General features: G+C 46.0%; 2 protein-coding genes across 2 annotated transcripts in view; both read left to right on the forward strand.

Moving 5' to 3' along the window:
* The window catches only part of LOC132566023 (zinc finger protein 420-like), a 58,318-nt gene extending 41,664 nt beyond the window's left edge, over positions 1-16,654 (forward strand). Inside the window, exons 3-6 of the mRNA XM_060230673.1 lie at positions 8,729-8,799; positions 9,008-9,134; positions 11,140-11,259; positions 14,106-16,654. Coding sequence (XP_060086656.1) covers positions 8,729-8,799; positions 9,008-9,134; positions 11,140-11,259; positions 14,106-16,489 — 2,702 coding nt within the window. The 3' untranslated portion in view covers positions 16,490-16,654. The remainder of the gene's footprint in view (positions 1-8,728; positions 8,800-9,007; positions 9,135-11,139; positions 11,260-14,105) is intronic.
* Positions 601-21,046, forward strand: part of LOC132566029 (zinc finger and SCAN domain-containing protein 31-like) — an 80,753-nt gene continuing 60,307 nt past the window's right edge. The window contains exons 1-3 of the mRNA XM_060230682.1: positions 601-741; positions 3,211-3,684; positions 7,342-7,456. Of these exons, the coding sequence (XP_060086665.1) occupies positions 3,262-3,684; positions 7,342-7,413 (495 nt within the window). The 5' untranslated portion in view covers positions 601-741; positions 3,211-3,261 and the 3' untranslated portion in view covers positions 7,414-7,456. The remainder of the gene's footprint in view (positions 742-3,210; positions 3,685-7,341; positions 7,457-21,046) is intronic.

Consider the following 21,046-nt stretch of genomic DNA (forward strand, 5'->3'; position numbering starts at 1 on the left):
TTTTTCTCCCTCTCCCAAAATACTAGAACTCAAGAGCATCCATCTGCAAAGAGTTATCCAGGATCTCCTTCTGGGGGCAAGCAGGGGGGGCAAGCAGGAAAACTGGGAGAGGAGGGTTCAATTTGTTCTCTGATGGCATTTCGCCAGACTCCCTGGAGGTTCAGGATGATGGAGGAGATGATGAACCCCCCCTTGGCCTGACCCAGAAGGGCCGATTCTCTGGTGGAACTATGAATTGCATGGATTCCCCAGTCCAGGTAGCCCCCTCCTACCATGGAGTTTCCCAGCCGTTGCTCGGTGGAGGAGGAAGTCTGGAGGCCAGGCGAGAAAGGGATTGGGGGGAGCCACTTGCTCTGCCTCCTTTGCCTGAGACTGGGGGCTGATGATCCAACCTGGGGTCCCCCTCCCCATGCGGAGTGACTCCCGAGCAGCCCCACTGAGCTGCACTGTAGGGCGCAGCTGACTACAGCCGGGCTGAATGAAGCCCAGTCCCACGGGGGAGGGGGTGTCTTTCCGGGGAGGGCAGGGAGCTTTTTTTCCGGGCTTTCTCTGCAGCAGCGAAAGGGTTAAAAGAGCTGAGCTGTTTGCTAGAGACGCCGAGCAGAGGAAGAGGGCGGAGAGAAGGAGGGGGCTGCAGACCGGGAAGATCCCCTCCCCAGTCAGTCCTTTAGATCTCCGCAGAGAGGGATTCGGTTCTCGCCACGTGTTTTGGGAAGGGGGGCTTTTAAACCCTTCCCAAAGGTGAAGTTCCTTTCTGTCGGGGTCTCCCTTTGCCGGGGGGGGGGGGGGGCGGAGGCGCCTGCCTTGGAGGGGGGATGGTCTGCAGGGCTTGCAAGGTGGCTCTTTCCCGGGCGGCCTCTGGGGGACCGGGACCCTCCAGGCAGCGGGGAGGTGAGGATGGGAGTGGGAGGAGGCCAGCAGCAGCCCTGCATCCGGCCCTTCTCGAAGGTGGATCGAATTTATTCGGGAGGAATAGATTACTAATAAAGGTCAAGGTAGTACCCTGTGCAAGCACCAGTCGTTTCGACTCTGGGATGAGGTTGCTTTCACAACGTTTGGCAGACTTTTTTCGGGGTGGTTTGCCATTGCCTTCCCCAGTCCTCTGCACCAGTGGCCCCCAACCTTTGATAGCCAGTTTGGTGTAGTGGTTAAGTGTGCCAACTCTTATCTGGGAGAACCGGATTTGATTCCCCATTCCTCCGCTTGCAGCTGCTGGAATGGCCTTGGGTGAGCTATAGCTCTGGCAGAGGTTGTCCTTGAAAGGGCAGCTGCTGTGAGAGTCCTTTCTGCCCCACCCACCTCACAGGGTGTCTGTTGTGGGGGAGGGAGGTAGAGGAGATTGTGAGCCGCTCTGGGACGCTGAGATTTGGAGTGTAGGGTGGGGTATAAATCCAATATACTACTACTAGTAGTAGGGGTATAAATCTGCAATTCTTCTTTTTGGCACCAAGGTCCGGTTTTGTGGAAGACAATTTTTCCATGCACCAGTGGGGGTACTGGGGGTTTTGCTGCCCCAGGCTGCCCCCCCCCCGTCCCTGCCCCCCCCCAGGGGTCATCATCATCATAGTTTATTACAGTCTCAGGACCAGAATACAGTGTAAATATAATATGAAAAAGTCTTTAAATGAGGAGTAGGCAAAGGTCTCTGCCTCACTCCATGGCCCAGTTGCTAACAGGCCCCGGACCAGTACTGGGGACCCCTGCTCTACACTTTCCCCCCAGCAAGCTGGGTACTCATTTTACCAACCTCAGAAGGATGGAAGACTGAGTCAACCTTGAGCTGGCTACCTGAGCCCAGCTTCCACCAGGATCGAACTCAGGTCGTGAGCAGACAGCTTGGACTGTAATACTGCAGCTTTATCACTCTGCACATGGGACTTTTATAGATTGCTAATAGTTTTCTTATATTTTAAAAGTTTCTTGTATCTTTTGTACTGTTTTATCAGGTTCATCTTATGTTGTATGTCATCTCAAGCCTCATTCCGGGGAGAGGGAGCAGGATATAAATGGGATTGAATAAATACCTTCCATGGTGTCACGTGCAGGGGCTAAAAGGCAGTATCTAACCTTTGTAAACCAAAATACAGTCTGAGCCGCAGAGGCAGCCCAATAAGAATTCCCGGGATGATCACATGGGAGGAGTCATTCATGTTGATTGGCTGCCCCAAATATTACACATTTGGGCCCATGCTCCCCCATCTGCAGTTTTGGTTTTTTTGTGGGGAGTTCGTTTTATTTATTGCATTAATTAGAGAACAAAGTTTAAGTTCACAGATATCTTTAAGACAAAATTGTATTTAAGGCATAAGTTTTTGTGTGCAAGTACACTTCTTCAGAATAGTCCAGGGTTCTGCATTTCGTAAGAAGAATCTGTGACCGATTTTGCACTCACCTTACGCCGCTCTCACGTTTGTCTTCTCAGTACAGCTTCCTTCCGATTTCCCACTATCTGCCCTGGGGCTGCAGCAAGGACCGGCGTTTTCACGCAGAAAACAAAAACCGCTAAAAACCAATTTCTGTTTGCTGCGCGAAAACACCGATCCTTGCTGCAGCCTGGGGGCAGATAGTGGGAAATCGGAAGGAAGCTGTGCTGAGAAGACAAACGTGAGAGTGGTGTAAGGTGAGTGCGAAATCGGTCTGTATCTGCAAATATCTTTGTAAGATTGATGGAGTCCCATTCCAAGAGACTTAATGTGGTGTCCTCTGTGAAGATAGATTCAGGTGGGTATTCATGCTTGCACATGAAAGCTTACTCCTTGAATAAAACTTTTCTGGACTTAAAGGTGCCACTGGACTCAAATGTTGCTCTGCCACTTCATACCAACATGACTATCCACCTGAATCCACGTAGTCTGCCATCTAATGGTTAAGCCCCTACCAATGCCTTTGTCCTGGGCTCCAGTTTACCTTCAGATGTACCCACCAGAGAGAAATTGGAAACTGGAAGCCAAGCTCATAACATCCGCAACACATTTTAAAAAGGCAAATATTGGTGTATTTGTTGCTTGAACGATCAAATAAACATATCTTTAAAAACCTGATACGCAATCTAGCACATGGACATTAATCCTGATCCACAAACTACAACAAGGATGCTCTTTCTGATCCACTGGGGTAATCCTTAGGTGTTTCTTCACCAGGGTCAGTGATGTAACTCCGTTCTCTTTTTCTTCCTGCCTCTCTGATATCTTTCCCTCTCCCTATTCACAGTGAAGAGAACAAGGGTGCCTCCAGAGTCAGAGGCAACCCAAGGGGAAGGAGATGGAAGAGAAGGATTCAGAGTGCCCTGGAACTGGCAAGGCATCAAGGAAAGGTCCCCATCCTATCCAAGCAGGGAGTGGTGCTGAATATTGGGGAAGAGCTGTGCCAGAGATCTTGGTTCAGGACACTGTGACTGCAGATGTTCGCAGCCGATGCTTCCGGCAGTTCTGTTATCAGGAGGCAGATGGTCCCCGTGAGGTTTGCAGCCAGCTTCATGCACTTTGTAAGGACTGGCTGGAGCCAGAGAGGCACACCAAGAAGGAGATGGTGGACCTGGTGATCCTGGAGCAGTTTCTGGCCATCCTGCCCCAGGAAGTGCAGGGCTGGGTGAGAGGATGCGGGCCAGAGACCAGTTCCCAGGCAGTGGCCCTGGCCGAAGGTTTCCTCCTGAGTCAGGCAGAGGAGAAGAAGCAGGCAGAGCAGGTGAGGGACTTTCAGTCACTCCATTCAAGCAATGTCCTTATCCTATGGCTTCCTGCCAACTATTTCTATGTTTGTGTGTTAACTGCTGTCAAGCTCTCCCGACTTATGGCAACCCTACAAAGTTCCTCTTGTTAAAAGCCTTGCTCATGTCTTGGACTGAAGGCTGTGGCTTCCTGAATTGAGTCAATCTATCATGTGTTTGGACTTTCTCTTTTCTTGCGGCCTTCAACTTTGCAGTGACACCTGTCTTCTTATAATGTCACCAAAATACAATAGCCTCATTTGATTCATTTTAGCTTCCAGGGAGATCTGAGGCTTGATTTGATCTAGAACCCACTAATGTGTCCTTTTGGTGATCCATGATACCTGTCAAAACTCTCCTCCAACACCAGAAAGAATGAACTTTCTTCCTCCCAGCTTGGTATAGTGGTTAAGTGTGCGGACTCTTATCTGGGAGAACCGGATTTAATTCCCCACTCCTCCATTATTAGCAGCTGGAATAGCCTTGGGTTAGCCATAGTTCTTGTAGGAGTTGTCCTTGAAAGGGCAGCTGCTGTGAGAACCCTCTCACCCCCACCCACTTCACAGGGTGTCTGTTGTGGGGGGAGAAGATAAAGAAATTGTAAGCCGCTCTGGGTCTCTGATTCAGAGAGAAGGGCAAGGTATAAATCTGTTTTCTTCTTCTTCTTTCTTGTCCACCTTTCACCCCCACACATAGTAATGCAGAATATTAAGGCACAGATTAACTTGATCATGGTCACCAGTGGCACATCCTTACACTGAAGAATCTTTTCTAGCTCCTTCATGGCTACCTTTCCTAGTCTCAGTCTCCTGATTTCTTGTTTGCAGTCTCCCTTTTGGTTGATCAAGTTAGAGTCCTGTGCAATACTCCCTCTAAGCTGTGGGATTTTGTGAGCAAAAAAATCTACTTTGTGAGCTATTGGCATTAAAGTTATGAGCTACTGCATAAATCAGTTTGCTCTGGGGCAAAATTGTGTGAGTAGGAGGCTAAAAAACTGTGAGCTAGCTCACACTAACTCAGCTTAGAGGGAATTCTGGTCCAGTGACACCTTTAAGACCAACAAAGTTTTATTAAAGGTATGACTTTTCCTGTGCAAACACACTTTTTCAGATACAATGAAATGGAAGAAGCCATTCGACCGATAAACAGGACTGAAAAGCAAATTAGTATATAAATTATGACACTTTGAGGCAAAACAGGAACAACAAGCCAAGTCTACAGGATCAACAGCAATATAGATTCAATTAAGGGGCAGCAATGGTGGAAGAAAAAAATATGTCAAAATAGAGATAAGTGTGTAAGAGAATCTTTTCTAATTATGGTGAAATTAACTGCGATTCCTTTTCGATGCCCCATTCATTTCCCTTCAAGCATGAAGGTAACAAGCAACATTTTTTCCTTTTTAATTGGGGTGATGACAACCCTCATCTACGGCTCCGAATAGTGGGTTTTATACCGTCATCACCTGCGACTCCTTGAGCGCTTTCATCAGCGCTGCCTTCGCACCATCCTCAACATCCACTGGAGTGACTTTGTGACCAACACTGAAGTTCTCAAGCGGGCGGAGGTTACCAGCATCGAGGCACTGCTGTTGAAGACGCAGCTGCGCTGGGCAGGGCATATTTCTAGGATGGAAAACCACCGCCTTCCCAAGATTGCCCTGTATGGCGAACTCTCCACCGGCCATCGAAATAGAGGGGCACCAAAGAAGAGGTACAAGGACTCCTTGAAGAAATCCCTTGGCACCTGTCGCATCAACCATCACCAGTGGTCTGACCTAGCCTCAGATCGCAAAGCATGGAGGCACACCATCCACCAGGCTGTCTCTTCTTTTGAGAACGCACGCATAGCTGGTCTTGAGGACAAAAGGAGATTGAGGAAGAATCACACTGCTACAGCACCAAGCCTAAATCAGACTTTTCTCTGCAGCCACTGTGGCCGGACCTGCCTGTCCCGCATTGGTCTTGTCAGCCACCAGCGAGCCTGCAGCAGACGTGGACTATTGCACCCTTCTTAAATCTTCGTTCGCGAAGCCAAGCCGAGAGAGGGGGAGTGCAGTATATTTCTAGTTTCATTTTTATGATGTTGGAGCCAAGGAAAAGAACAGAAACCTTGAACAATTTCAGTGGCTTCATCAGCAGCATTCAATTTCTGTGCTGCTCCTCTAGTCATTACTTTTGTCTTCCTGATGGTCAGCTTTAATCTTCCTTTAGCGTTTTCTGCACTAGCCTTCATTCATAATTTTAAATTAAATTTAATTTTAAATGTATATCCCACCCTTTCCCGCTAGTGGGCTCAGGGCAGCTTACAACAGAATTCAATACAGTTACAAATAAAGATAAAACATCATTAAAACATATAGCTTAAAAGTCTGAGGGTAATAATGATTTCAGGTCTTTACTATTTTCTGCCAGTAATCAACCCCCTGCACAAGGCAGGAAATGTAATCCAGCTTTCTATAGAAATGTAATAAAACTTGTAAACAGCTTTCCTTATGATATGTCCTGCATATAGATTGAAGAGAGAAGGAGATAAAATATCTGGCACCCTTGCCAACTGGAAATCATTCTATTTTTCTGTATTGTATCCTAACGGTGGCCTCCTGCCCAGAGTACAGGTTGTGCTTCAAAACAATGAGATGTTGTGGCACACCCATTTCTTTTCAAACCAACCATACCTTTTCTTGATCCCAGCATGCAAAAGCATGGATGCAAGCTATGAATCACAAGCTGGTTATCTTCTGAAATTCTCTCCTTCACTCCATTAACCAACGTGAATTTGCAGTATGATCTCAGGTGCCTCTTCCTTCTGTGTATCCACCTGGAATGTTCGGCATTTCTCTTTCAATAAATGACCACAGGCCTTGTTGTAAAATGTTGAGCATCAATTGACTTGCATGAGGAATTAATGCAGCGGTCTGATAGTTGCTAAGAGCCCCGTGGTGCAGAGTGTTAAAGCTGCAGTACTGCAGTCCTAAGCTCTGCTCACAACCTGAGTTTGGTCCCTGGAGGAAGCTGTGTTTTCAGGTAGACGGCTCAAGGTTGACTCAGCCTTCCATCCTTTTGAGGTCGGTAAAATGAGTACCCAGCTTGCTGGGGGGAAAGTGTAGATGACTGGGGGAGGCAATGGCAAACCATCCCGTAAAAAGTCTACTGTGAAAACGTTGTGAAAGCAATGTCACCCCAGAGTCAGAAACAACTGGTGCTTGCACCAGTGCTTTCCTTTTCCCTTATAGTTGCTAGTCTTTGATGTCTCTGCTTTTCAGAACTGGAATGTAAAATGAGCATTTCCAGCCTGTGGACCATTCTTTTGTTTCCAACCTTGTTTGCAGATTCTTGTTAAGATTTTGATGGACTCCTTTTCTACGGCTTGGAATACCTCCCCTGATATCTCATCTACTCCTGGTGATTTGTTTCTCCCAGTGCAGCTTTACTATGCAAAACTTTTTCTTCTTTTGTTCATATTTTCCTTAGATATTTCTACTTCTAGATAGTTCAGTAAGTTGGTTCTTGCCCCTGTTGTTATAGCAACTCTGGTGGTGGAGTCAGGGATGAGGAGTCTGGGAGTGGGTCAGGATCCATCTCTCCCCCCTGTTCCATTCCTTCTCTTACCCTTCTCCCTTGCTGTTGTTTCAGATGTGGGGAGGATCTGTGAAGGTGGAAGCAAAGTTCTCTGAAGCAGAAGGAGCTCCATCAGAGAAAGGTTAGAGGGCGCAGGCCCAGGAACATGCCCGAGAGGCCCTGTCAAGTGGTAAGGGGGCCTCCTGCCCAGAGGGGATTGGGACATGTAGTGAAGTTGTTGAGCAGAAGCTTCAGGACTGGAGAAAAGGGAAATACTTCTACGTACAATGGAGTTCTGGGGAAAATGCCCTAGGATGTTGCGATGGCCACTCCACTTTAAGGGGAAGTATACAGATTCATAGAGAGCAATTCCATTCATATTTACATCTATGGACATATGCACATCTTACCTTCCTTCTATTAGAAAGCCTCAAGGTGGCTCAGAAAAAAAAAGGCAAATCTGGGTGCAGCTATGAGCCAAGGTAGATAAAAGGAAACGCCATGTTCCGCTGACCAGCATGGCCCAGTCTACCCAAGGTCATCAGATCTCAGAAGCTAAGAATGGTCAGCCCTGATTAGTTTTTGGATTGTGAGACCACCAAAGAAATTCAGGGTTGCCATGCAGAGGCAGGCAATGACATACCACCTCTGGATCTCTCTTGCCTTGAAGATCTGGAGTCCCCATAAGTCAGCTATGACATGATAGTCCTTTAGACACACCCACCCATCGTGTTCTGGGGCAGCAGAAAATCTCAATAAACCCATTGGCACAGGCCAGTAATTTGGGCTTTGTGACCCTGCTTTAAAGGTTTTCCCAGGGCATCTGAGGCACCACAGCAGATAAGGGATACTGGATTAGGATGCCAGTCCATGACCTGGAGCCCATATGAGGCTTGAGGATGGACAAGGGGTAGACAAGGTGTAATTTTCATGTATTGTTTGGTCAAATTCCTGGATGTGAAGTCAACATCAGCAGACACTCTGGAAACACATTGGCAGTTCCCCACAGTGTTAGCTGATGTGCTGAAATCCCAAGGGTTTGGATGTGATGGCGACATGTCGTACCACATGATTTCCAGTCACCTCTTTTTCTCCTGCCATTCCAAACTCCAGGGTGGGTAATAAGGTCTAGCAGGTGGGAGAATGTCATGCCTGAGCTTTTGGTCTGATCCAGCAGGGATGCTGCAACCGTTTGAGCTCCAAGGTTCACAGGGCACATTTCAAGTCTCACAGAAGTCTGAATTGTGTTGACAGCATTTGTAACCCCCCAAAGCTCATGCGTATCTGGTGCTTCTCTTCCACCTCTCCTGCAGTTTACTAAACGTTATTACAAATTTCATTGGGTGTAAAGAAGACAAGGTTTCAGGCCCTGGGAATGGGGATGTGTAAGCAGGATTCAGAGAAGCAAAGAAAATAGGAATTCCAGTTTAAAATCCTTCCTTCAATTTTGTCTCCCTTGCAGGCAGTGAAGAGATGTTGTCGAGCTGTTTTCTTTGCAGAGAAGTGGGAATGGTTGCTCAACCTCTGGTCCAGGTAGGGGAGGATAAACGGGAATAATTGGTGCCCTCACTCCTTTCTCAGGGAAGCTTTTGCTCCTGCTGTCTTAAGAAGAGAGACTCTGAATGGCAATGGCTTACACATACCTAACTCTACCTCCTGCGCCCCCACAAAGTACCCTGTCAAAGGTGTCAGGCCTCTGCCTGGCATGATCTCTGATGAGGGAATCTGCTTTTTCTTTCAGTCTCCATTTTCCTTTGAGGAGGTGGCTGTGTATTTCACCATGGTGGAATGGGCCCTGCTGGATCTGGGCCAAAAAGCTCTCTATAGGGAAGTCATGCTGGAGAACTATGAAAGTGTGGCTTTTCTGGGTAAGGATCATTTATAGGTATCAAAGGTGCGAATTGTTGCCATTGAGATGATGCATGAATCAACAGCAGTATTTGTTTGTGAGGCCAGTGCAGCTAACTGGCCGCCACTCGGTGCATCGAGCAGTTGGGGTTGCCGTGAAAGTGATGTTCAGCATGTCCAGGTAGAGCAATACAAGCCACCCCACTGATCCAGGTTAGCTGAGGCCAGTGTTGTGGCCATCACCCAAGCCAGAGAAGTTGTCCTGAGGCCAAGGCAGGGCTGAGAGGCCCTCCGAAAGACTCTGGAAGAATCCAGATCCTAATTTCTCAGTTGTCAGCCATTACAACATCCCCTTCCCTACATGGGATTATGGCCGTCCACTCTGACTGTAATCTGGAAAGATCCATCCCCCGTAGAGTGGTTAGGATTGTGGGCTTGGATCTTAACTACGGTTCCATCCTTCCAGAACAGCTCAGCTATGTGAAGCCGTAGGCACATCAACCCTTTCCTACAGTCTTCACATGGATGCCTTCAAACATTGCTGTTAAGTGGAGATGGGTTTGAGGTCTTTCTTTGGAGCTCTTCTGCCCTGTAAGGGTGACATGCAGCAGGTAGTCCTACCAGTTTACACAGCAACCCAAGGCGAACTGGCAGGTCAAACCACACAGCATACTCTGTTGCAGTGAGGAGGATCAGTCCTCACCCCAAGAGGGTGGAATTGTGTGCCATGGAAGCCCGCTGACTGTCAGCCCAATAAATACAGAGACAAGTTCTCAGTTGAAACGCAGTTGGTTGAGCCACAGCCAGGTGGAGAATGTACTGGAGCAGCCATCTATCTCCCCAAGAGACAAGTGACCAACTCTTTCCCAAAGGATAATCCCCTTCCACCCCCTTGAGGCAGGAAAGCATCTGCCATAGAAAAACACAGAGGGACAGAAAAGCCAGGCATTCCTGTCCACTCAGTGCTCCCTGATGCCTGGGTTTCTCGAAAGCTGCCTGGCACCATCTCCCCCATCCCCAAGAAAGAGGGTTGACAACAACGACACCCCTGTGCTGCTCTCAGCTTAGAGCCATACTAGCTTCCCCATGTTTACATGACATCACCCTGGTCATGCTGAACACGTATTCCATTTCTGCACATTCAGTGTGTGTTACCTGCATATTGCAGGATGATGGAACAGGACAGAGTCCTTATCTGGATTTTTCTTCACTGCTGTTTCTCTGGGAAGGGCTTCCAGAAGCTCTTACTCTACTATAACGAGTGAATGACTTTGAGACCATATAAGCCTGCCTTCTGGCCATCTCTTACTGACAATAAAATACACTCCTTTCCAGAGGGACAGGTTGGCATGATGCTTCTAGAAAAGGCAGAAATCCTTGGAGGATTCAGAAACTGCTATTCATTACAATAGACAAGCCCAGCTAAGGGGTAGAGAATGGCTCAGAAATGGCAAGGAAATACAGCTGACTTTGAGAAAGGTGGCCCTACACTGCAAAGTTGTTTTTCTCATTAGTCATTACTTGCCCTCCTAAAAAAAAGGCACCTCTTTCAAAAACATGGTTGGTCCCCTCTGAACTGTGGGATTCACTTGTTTAGATCCTGGTTTGATCCCCAGGAAATAAGTATTTGGATGAGGCTAAAAACCAGCTCCTCCTGGCTCCTCATAACTAGCAGGAAACGCTCAGTGCAATTTGATGACCGCATATTGTGATAACTTTTTCTATTTAATTGTCAAGAGCAGAGAGTCAAAAGAGCTGCACAGCAAGTCAAATGGGAGCAGCAGGGGAATCATTCTTTGCCACCTTCCCCCTTAAAATACATACGAGGAGTTTTGGGAGAGGAAGCACAGGCAGAATATAAAAACATCTCTGCAGGAGCACCTGGTAGGGATAAGTGTGACCAGCGGTTCAGTTTGAAAGGAAAGAAGATCTTTTTTAAAAAATGCAGTCTCAAGAGAAAGGAGTGCCTGACAGGTGGCTTGGCTTCTTGCATGGGTGCTGATCAAATCTCTTTCCTTATTCCAGCAGCAAATATAGAGGAGACAGCTGGGGAATTCCAAGGGTTCTCTTTGGAGAAAGTCAAGAATGAAGATGCTGAAGAAAACTTTGGAAATGGACCACAGAGGCAGGAGGAAAGCCATGCAGGTAAGAGGAGGGATAAGCTCATTCCTTGCCAAGCGGGGTCCTCCCTGAAACCCCAGTCCATGAAGAAAAGTCAGTCAGCAAAAGAAGGAACAAAGCCCTCGGTGTGAACCAGAGAATCCACTGCAGGGAAAAGGGAAATTAAAGTGTAGCATTTGCAAAGACCTTCAGTCAGGGCTTTTTTTGTAGCTGAAACTCCTTTGCATATTAGTTCAAGTTCAAGTTTATTTATATCCCGCCCTTCCCACCAAAGTGGCTCAGGGCGGCTCACAACACATAAAAATCTAACATAATTTGAATTTAAAACATCTTACACAGTTAAAATAGTAGAATAATAAAACATATAACGGCGGTCTATCAGAACTACACTCAGCTTCCAATGCCAGTTAATTATAAGTCAGCCGGAAGAGGGCTGTCTTACAGGCCCTGCGGAACTGACCAAGGTCCTGCAGGGCCCTCACCTCTTCCGGCAGTTGGTTCCACCAGAAAGGAGCCGTTATGGAGAAGGCCCTGTCCCTGGTGGATTGCAAGCAGGCCTCCTTTGGCCCAGGGATAACAAGCAGATTTTGAGATCCCAATCTCAGTACTCTCTGGGGAACATGTGGGGAGAGACGGTCCCTAAGGTAGGCAGGTCCTAGGCCATATAGGGCTTTAAAGGTAATAACCAGCACCTTGTACCGAACTCGGTATATTATTGGCAGCCAGTGCAGAGTCCGGAGCCCTGGCTGAATGTGCTCCCATCTTGGGAGCCCCAATAACAACCGGGCCGCAGCATTCTGCACTAACTGCAACTTCTGGGTTCGGCACAAGGGCAGCCCCATGTAGAGGGCATTACAGTAGTCCAGCCTCGAGGTGACCGTTGCATGGATCACCATTGCTAGTTCGTCGCGCTCCAGGAAAGGAGCCAGCTGCCTCGCCCGCCTAAGATGAAAAAATGCGGATTTAGCAGTGGCTGCTATCTGAGCCTCCATCGTTAAGGAAGGCTCCAATAGTACCCCCTCACACCCCTGATGTAGCCCATCCTCCTGGAGCATACAGTCGTCCATTGTACGCAGCCAGCTGCCCTTGTGGTTTACTATATTTTGAGTGCTCAGTTAGACCAATTAAGGTGCGGATCCTTGAATTAGACACCAAAATGTTTCTGCTCCACTCATTCAGTATTTTATTAATTTTTCACACATGGAGGAGGATTTGAGGTTTAGTGTGGTATACAAACATTGATCTCGCAGATATGAAAAGGCAGACATACAAAAGAGCCTACTCCAACAGGAGGCTAAATTCAGATATAACACCATGGAACCCTATGGACTCAACCAAGAATTAGACTTGTCATGTTTTTAATAACATCTTAAGTGATATGATTGATTTTTAAATTTTGGTCTCTTTAAGAGAATGGCTGGAATGTAATAGCCATCCCATGGCCATAAGAATGTACTGCATTTAAGGGGGGTTTATTCACTTAGTGAACAGGACACCATTGAGCAAAAGCAGCAGACTGCAGTAATCAAATTTTGGAGACTCAGTACAATGGATTAATATTGGGTGAGAAATGGAAACTATAAAAATTTGAAAAAATAAGAGTACTTGGTTGGGATATAGGATTTAGTAGTTGCATATTTATATTTGTAGAGCATGACGTAATTGTACCAGATAGTACAGTGAGAATGTGGTGAGGCTAATCAAGAATTGCCATTAAAAGACATTGAATTCTCAGAGAAATAAAACTGATTTCCCTGTGAAGAAGGAATGAAATGGACTTGTCATGATCCTGGGCCTAGTGAGGCCTGCAAGCCCCAGGGAAGCCTGCTTGGGAGCTATACTGAAAAGCCAACATTTCCCAGGATCCCTTCTGTCCCTCTGATTGGGTGGCCAGAGTTTGAAGGGAAACTGACTCAGAGAGTGGTGGGGCCTGGGAGGAGGAGATAAAAGGACCAAGCCCAGGAAGTGGGTGTTCTTTTCCTAGGAGGCAGAGCTGAGGAAGAGCTGCTGCCAGGAAGAGACCCTTGCCCTGTGAGGAAGGGTGAGTAGGCCCAGGTCTGATTGAGACAGTTAGGGACAGTAAGTTCAGATGCATTAGGGCATCTGGTTATTTTTCCCTTCACCCTTTTACTGTTTTATTCACCTTGTTTGTTATATTTCACTGACTTTAAAATAGATCTTTTTGTTGTTGTTCACTCTGCCTGGTCGTCACGCCTATTATTTGGCCTACAAGAGGCCTGAAGGGCTTGGGAGGGAACACTGGGCCTTCTCAAGGGAGACCCTTAACCCAGAGTGGTGGCAGCAATTGCTAATACCCACCTGAGTCATGACAGGGCCATATAGATATTAATACCATCAGACACTGTTCTGCGAATATATTGGACTTTGGCTGTCACAGCTCTCATAGTTGTATAACTACTGTCAGACAGTATTGGATTGTATCACTGGTGATGAAGTAAAATTATAAAATTGTCAATAATTTATTTATTAGTAAAAAGATTGTGGAAACAAAATAATTGAAATACATTATATGTTTTGTAACATGGAGAGTTTATTTATTTGTAAACAAATAAAGCCCTGCCTACAGTCAGGGAATAAATCCAGATGCTAATTCACTCAGGAGAGAAATTGCATACTTGCCTGGTGTACAAAAAGAGCTTCAGTCATAAAGCAGCCCTCAAAGAAGATTCAGAGGTGATCAGGGGTCTCTGATGCAGGAGGCTTAATATACTTTCAAAGTGTATCTTATTTTACAATTCAGTACACACTAGAAAGAAGGCATTGAACTATTTGAAGCATGGGTGGAAGTTAAGGAGTCAGCCGGACATCCTTGTGTGGATGCTAACAAGATCTCTCTCTCTTTATTCCAGCAGGAGATGATCAGAGGAATGAGGAGAATGACAAACCCTATCATCTATTGCCTGAGGAAGTCAAGAAGGAAGATGTGAGAAGAAATGTCAGGATTCAAGGCAGACTGAAGAGTCACAAAGTCAGTCGCGAGGGGATGAAGAGGGATGAATCCATTCCTTGCCGAAAAGGGGATTTCCAAGAAGTAATTCACATGTTGGAGGAAACATTCAGATGTTTGGAATGCGGAATGAACTTCTCAGATCAAATGCAATATAATGTCCATTTCAGAATGCACAGTGGAAAAAAGATCCATCAATGTCTGGAGTGTGGAAAGGCCATGATTTGCAGAGCAGAGTTCCTTAGACATCAAAGAACACACAGAGGAGAGAAACCTTCTAGCTGCTCAGACTATGGTAAGAACTTCTCAGAGAAATCAGACCTTGTTCAACACCAAAGAATTCCTACAAGACGGAAGCCTTTCATCTGTTCAGAGAGTGAAAAGATGTTCTTGCATGGAAAAAGTAATACGCCTTTTCCAAAGCACAGTATAATGAATGCATGCCAGTGCTTTCAGTGTGAAAAGTACTTCAGATACAAATCACAATTCCTTGTACACCAAAGGATCCACAGACTGGGGAAACCTTTTGAATGTTCAGAGTGTGGAAAGAAATTCAATCAGAATTTTCTTCTTATACAACATCAAAAAACCCACACAGGGGAGAAGCCTTTTGAATGCTCAGAGTGTGGGAAGAGATTCAGGGACAGTAGCAGTCTTCAAAAACATATAAGAATCCATACAGGGGAGAAGCCTTTTGAATGCATAGAGTGTGGGAAGAGATTCAGTCACAGTAGCAATCTTCAAAAACATCTAAGAATCCATACAGGGGAGAAGCCTTTTGAATGCTCAGAGTGTGGAAAGAGATTCAGTCAGAGTGGCCATCTTCAACAGCATCAAAGAACCCACACAGGGGAGAAGCCTTTTGAATGCTCAGAATGTGGGAAGAGATTCAGTCGGAGTGGCCATCTTCAACAGCATCAAAGAACCCAGACAGAGGAGAAGACTTTTGAATGCTCAGAGTGTGGGAAGGGATTCAGGGACAGTAGCAGTCTTCAAAAACATCTAAGAATCCATACAGGAGAGAAGCCTTTTGAATGCTCAGAGTGTGGGAAGAGATTCAGCAACAGTAGCAATCTTCAAAAACATCTAAGAATCCATACAGGGGAGAAGCCTTTTCAATGCTCAGAGTGTGGGAAGAGATTCAGTCAAAGTGGAAATCTTCAACAGCATCAGAGAACCCACACAGGGGAGAAGCCTTTTGAATGCTTAAAGTGTGGGAAAAGATTCAGTCGAAGTGGCCATCTTCAACAGCATCAAAGAACCCAGACAGGGGAGAAGACTTTTGAATGCTCAGAGTGTGGGAAGAGATTCAGTCGGAGTGACCATCTTCAACAGCATCAAAGAACCCACACAGGGGAGAAGACTTTTGAATGCTCACAGTGTGGAAAGACTTTCAGTCGGAGTGACCATCTTCAACAGCATCTAAGAACCCACACAGGGGAGAAGACTTTTGAATGCTCACAGTGTGGAAAGAGATTCAGTCGGAGTGACCATCTTCAACAGCATCAAAGAACCCACACAGGGGAGAAGCCTTTTGAATGCTCAGAGTGTGGGAAAGGATTCAGTCGGACTGACCATCTTCAACAGCATCAAAAAACCCACACAGGGGAGAAGAAATTTGAATGCTCAGAGTGTGGGAAGGGATTCAGTCACAGTCAGCATCTTCAAAGTCATCTCAAAACCCATAGAGTGGGGAAGCCTTTTGATTGCTCAGAGTGTGGGAAGAGATTCAGTCGGAGTGACCATCTTCAAAGTCATCAAAGAACCCACACAGGGGAGAAGCCTTTTGAATGCTCAGAATGTGGGAAGAGATTCAGTCACAGTAGCAGTCTTCAAAAACATATAACAATCCATACAGGGGAGAAGCCTTTTGAATGCTCAGACTGTGGGAAGAGATTTAGTCGGAGTGGCTATCTTCATCAGCATCAAAGAACCCACACAGGGGAGAAGCCTTTTGAATGTTCAGAATGTGGGAAGAGATTCAGTCACAGTGGCCATCTGCAAAGTCATCTCAAAACCCACACAGGGGAGAAGCCCTTTGAATGCTCAAAATGTGGGAAAAATTTCAGTGACAGAAGCACCCTTCACCAGCATCAGAGAATCCATACAGGGGAGAAGTCTTTTGAATGCTCAGAGTGTGGGAAGAAATTCAGTCGGAGTAGCCATCTTCAAAAGCATCAAGGAATCCACAGTGGGCAAAAATCTTTTGAACAGAAATTCAGTCAGCATTGTTATGTTCAACAACATCTAAGAACACACACAGAGATAAACCATGTAACTTCTTAGTCTAGGAAGGCACATTGAACTCAATTGTTACTCGGATATGACATGAATTTTATAGACATTTCTTCCAGAATAGATTTGTTCACAGATGTATGTTGTTCCAAAACTAGACAGACTTTTAGAAGCTAAAGTTTGGTTGTAATTTGAATCCAAAACCTGGTAAGATTTGCTCAGTCTGAAAGCTGATTCTTCCATACAGTATCACACTTTTCTGTGGTTCGATCATGGGAACGATTAGCTGGGAGTCCCAAAGGAGTCGCTGGGTGACTTTGGGCCTGTGTCTCTCTCAACCTGATGTACTCAGTGTAGTTGCTGTGAGGACAAATCCACAGATGAGGAAAATGATGTTTTTTCCAGAGTTTTGCATTGAATGTCACATATATGACTATCTGCCCACTGTACAGAAGTCTTGGGTGTGTGCTTGGTTCAAGGAGCTCCTGGTCCTCAGGGAACAAGTTTGCACTCTTGAGGCCGAGGTGGCTTACCTGGAGAAGCAGAGACAGTCAGTTAGGCACTTGGATAAGACTCATGGGGACTTGTTAGATGTGTTCCACTCCAAACATGGCAGCCTCGCTGCTGCCAGGGAGCATGAGGGTTGTGAGGGAACAGGGCACCATGCTGAGGATAAGGGGAATGTGCCCTCAGAAGGGACCTCTTCATCAGTTGGTGAGCAGGTATTGTTTCACACCAAGGAACCATCTCTGGGTAGGGAGGAGGGAGGTCTTGGTAGTTGGTGATTTGATCCTTAGAGAAGTAGACAGCTGGGTGGCAAAACCGCATGCTGACTGTATGATGACTTGCCTGCCTGGTGCGAAGATAGCGGACATTATGCATGTTGTCGATAGGCTGATAGACAGTGTTGGGGAGGAGCCAGTGGTCCCAAAAGACCAACACAACCACTTTTAACTTTAAAAGGGGTAGATTCTCTGAGATGAGGAGGCATGTGAAGAGGAAACTAAAAGGAAAGGTAAATAGGGTCAAAATCCTTGGGAAAGCTTGGAGGCTATTTAAAACTACAATCCTAGAAGCGCAGATAAAATATATACAAGTCAAGAAAGGCACAAATATGTATAAAAAAAGGCCAACGCTATGCTGGGAATTATTAGGAAGGGAACTGAAAACAAATCAGACAGTATCATAATGCCCCTGTATAAATTGATGATGCAGCCTCATTTTGAATACAGTGTACAATTCTGGCCAAAGCACCTCAAAAAAGATACTATAGCACTGGAAAAAGTGCAGAAAAGGGCAACTAGAATGATTAAAAGGTTAAAACGCTTGGGGCTCTTTAGCTTGGAAAAGCGTTGACTGAGGGGTGACAAGATCAAGGCTTACAAAATTATGCATGGGATAGAGAAGGTAGAGAAGTACTTTTCTCCGTTTCTCACAATCTGAGAACTCATGGGCATTCAATGAAATTGCTTAGCAGTCGGGTTAGAACGTATAAAAGGAAGTACTTCTTCAACCAAAGGGTGATTAACACATGGAATTCACTGCCACAGGAGCTGGTGGCGGCAGCAAGCATAGATAGCTTCAAGAGGGGATTGGATAAACATGGAGCAGAGGTCCATCAATGGCTATTAGCCACTGCATACTGTTGGAGCTCTCTGTCTGGGGCAGTAATGCTCTGTATTCTTGGTGCTTGAGGGGGGGGCACAGTGGGAGAGCTTCTGGTGTCCCGGCCCCACTGATGGACCTCCTGATGGCACCTGGTGTGGTTTTTTTTAAAATGTCTTTTTTTTAAATTCACAAAATAGTCTATTAAGAAAAGTCATAAGAATACAGAGACATGTATGAGTCATCAAGCAAAGTAATTTCACAATTGTAGAAAAAAATAAAGTACAGTTGATTCAGGTTATAAACTTAGCACAACATAAAAGGCTAAGAGCAACAGTTCTTAACTGCTTCAAGTATAATAATGCTTAAGTAAAGTTTTAAGAATAAAGAAACAAGTATGAGTCATCAAGCAAGACAATTCCCCAGTGTGAAAATCAAAATAAAGTTGATACTGGTTATACACTTAACTCATTGTAAAAGGCTAAGAGCAACAAATTGTAACTGCATCAGGTATAATAATGCTTAAAGAGATGAGGCAGAATCAAAGAAATCCTAAGTAAACTGAGGAAACCCAAGAAGAACTAGAAATAGAAAGAAAATTACAATATAAATAAAAAGGTGAATACTAATATATGGGGAGGCTAAACAAATTAGCAGGCAAACAGAGCTAAGATAAAAGCAACAAAAGTAAGCAGACAGACAACCACTCCTGTGCCTCAAAGAAGAGAAGGAAAGTTGGAGACATAAGGGAATTAGAAATAAAGTAGGGACAGTTGTGAGAAGTTGTAAGGAGAAATTTCTTGGGAGGTGACATAGCTAACAAAATGAAACCACTTAGCATAGAAATTAGAGGAGTTGAATTGTTGAAGATTGGAGTTGATTTTGTCCATCATAAAGTATTCCCATACTTTGGAAAGTCAGTTGATGATATTTGGAGCAGCAGAAGCTTCCCAGAATTTGGCAGCAACTAACAGGCTGATAATCAGATCTTGACAAATAATTGGAACATCAATGGAGACCAAAAGTTCAGGAAAATCAGTGCAGGATTGAGAGGTATGCGATATGACGTAATAAGCTATATCAGTTGAAGAACCTCAGACCAAAATTTTGAAACAGCTGGACATTCCCACCAACAGTAAGCAAAAGTACCCGGTTGGCCACACTTTTTCCAACAGAAGGGAGATGTGGATTTGGAGAAGGATCCCAGTCAAATAGTTGTGAGATACCAACAATTTACGATTATAAAATCTGGTGTTGATCACTGGTGATGCATACAGAGAGGAATATAAATCGTTCTATTCTGGAGACAACTGCACTCTTGGTTCCAAACTAACTGGTGCCCTAATGGTTTAAGGCTTTCAATATGAAGTAGTATTCCATAGATTTTGGATATGAGGCCTTTATTATTGGAAGGTGACAAATGAAGCAATTGTTCAAAGTCAGTAGGAGGGGAACTAAAAATTTTGCGTAAGTCCAATTTAGCAAGAGCTTGATTCAGTCACATAGAAAAGAGCCAGGGAATGGTATAGCCAGCTTTTTGCTCCACTATGTTCTTCAGAAGGAGCACCTTTGCAGAAGAGAGGTCCTTAATATGACACACCGTAGGGAAATGCCATGGTTGGAGGATTGAGGGAGATTGTCCCAGAGGAAACCATGATTGGTTAGAGATTGAGGAATAACAAGAGACAACTGGCACCAGTTTTTATGGAGAGAGACCCAAGTTCTAAAAATGCAGTAAGCATAGGATTCTGGCTGATCCTGGAAGGACACATACTAGGGGCTGCCCATACAGCATCTTGAAGGGAGAGTGGAGAAAACAGTGAGCTAAAAGACTTAGACCATTCTGCAGAGTCATCCAATCTGATTATCTTGACCACAGAAGCCAACAGAGCAGCCTTGTAGCAGAGCGTTAGATCCAGGAAGTTCACTCCTCCTGCCTGACACCGACGGTGGATGATATGAAAACCAACCCTTGGTTTTTTTGTGATGCCACAGGAAGGAATTAAAAGGAACACAAACACAACACATTGTATTCATTATTCTATAGTATATTCATGTTTCCTTATTGCACACTATTTGTTCAAGCAAGAGAGAGAGTCTTAGGTCACTAATGGCATGAACTCAATCCACCTTTTCTAGTAAGTGTGGTCATGATAGATAAATGGAAAAAGGGGGGGGTTGGACTTAGGACGAGTCTAAGATGGTCATATTCAAAATGGATTCTTCAATGTAAAAATGAAGTCCTCTGACAATCTGAAGAGATGCCAAAAGAGTGGAGAAATAAATTTGGAAATAAAAAAGGGTTAGGATACATTTGGCAGAAACAGCGCTGGCCCAATGGCGCATGGCACCCAGGCAGGCACCCCCCTGCCACCACCACCCTGACGCTGCCCCGCTGCACCCCCCCAGGGTGCCACACCAAGGCACTTGCCTGCGTACCCTCCTTCCCTTCCTGTCCTGTTGCTTCCTCCCCCCTCGAGCGATTACAGCACGCCGCAGTCAGCAGAGCCTAGGCGTAGTGGGGTGTGATTGCGCCGGGCCGGGGGAAGGGAGAGGACTTGGGAGGTGAAGGGAAAGAGGGGCCAGGTGGTGGCAGTGGCAGCAGCAGGCAGACTGCGGTGGGAGGTGTGCGGGTGGAGGAAGAGGCAGTCGCTCTGTGGACGGCAGGGCCAGGCACAGGAGGGGGGAGGTGAGGGGCGGGTGGTGGTGGTGGGTGCACAGGTGGAGGAAGAGGCAGGAACTTCATGCCGGGCCCGAAAGGCCCAGGTGGCATGCTGTGACCGTGCAGGGGTTAAGACAATGGAAAGGGAAGGAGGGGGCAGGCCGTGGCAGTGGCAGGCTGTGGCATGGGGGCGCGCAGGCGGTGGAGGCAGGCAAACTAGGCATTTGCCTGAGGCACTGGGAGAGGGGGAGTCCAATTTGGTGCTGCACCTTCACGGTGCACTAGGTAATGACCTAATTTGCCTAGTGGGCGAGCTGGCCCTGGGCAGAAAGCCTTCTCTG

Source organism: Heteronotia binoei, chromosome 2 (assembly GCF_032191835.1).
Source record: "Heteronotia binoei isolate CCM8104 ecotype False Entrance Well chromosome 2, APGP_CSIRO_Hbin_v1, whole genome shotgun sequence".
Lineage (NCBI taxonomy): Eukaryota > Metazoa > Chordata > Lepidosauria > Squamata > Gekkonidae > Heteronotia > Heteronotia binoei.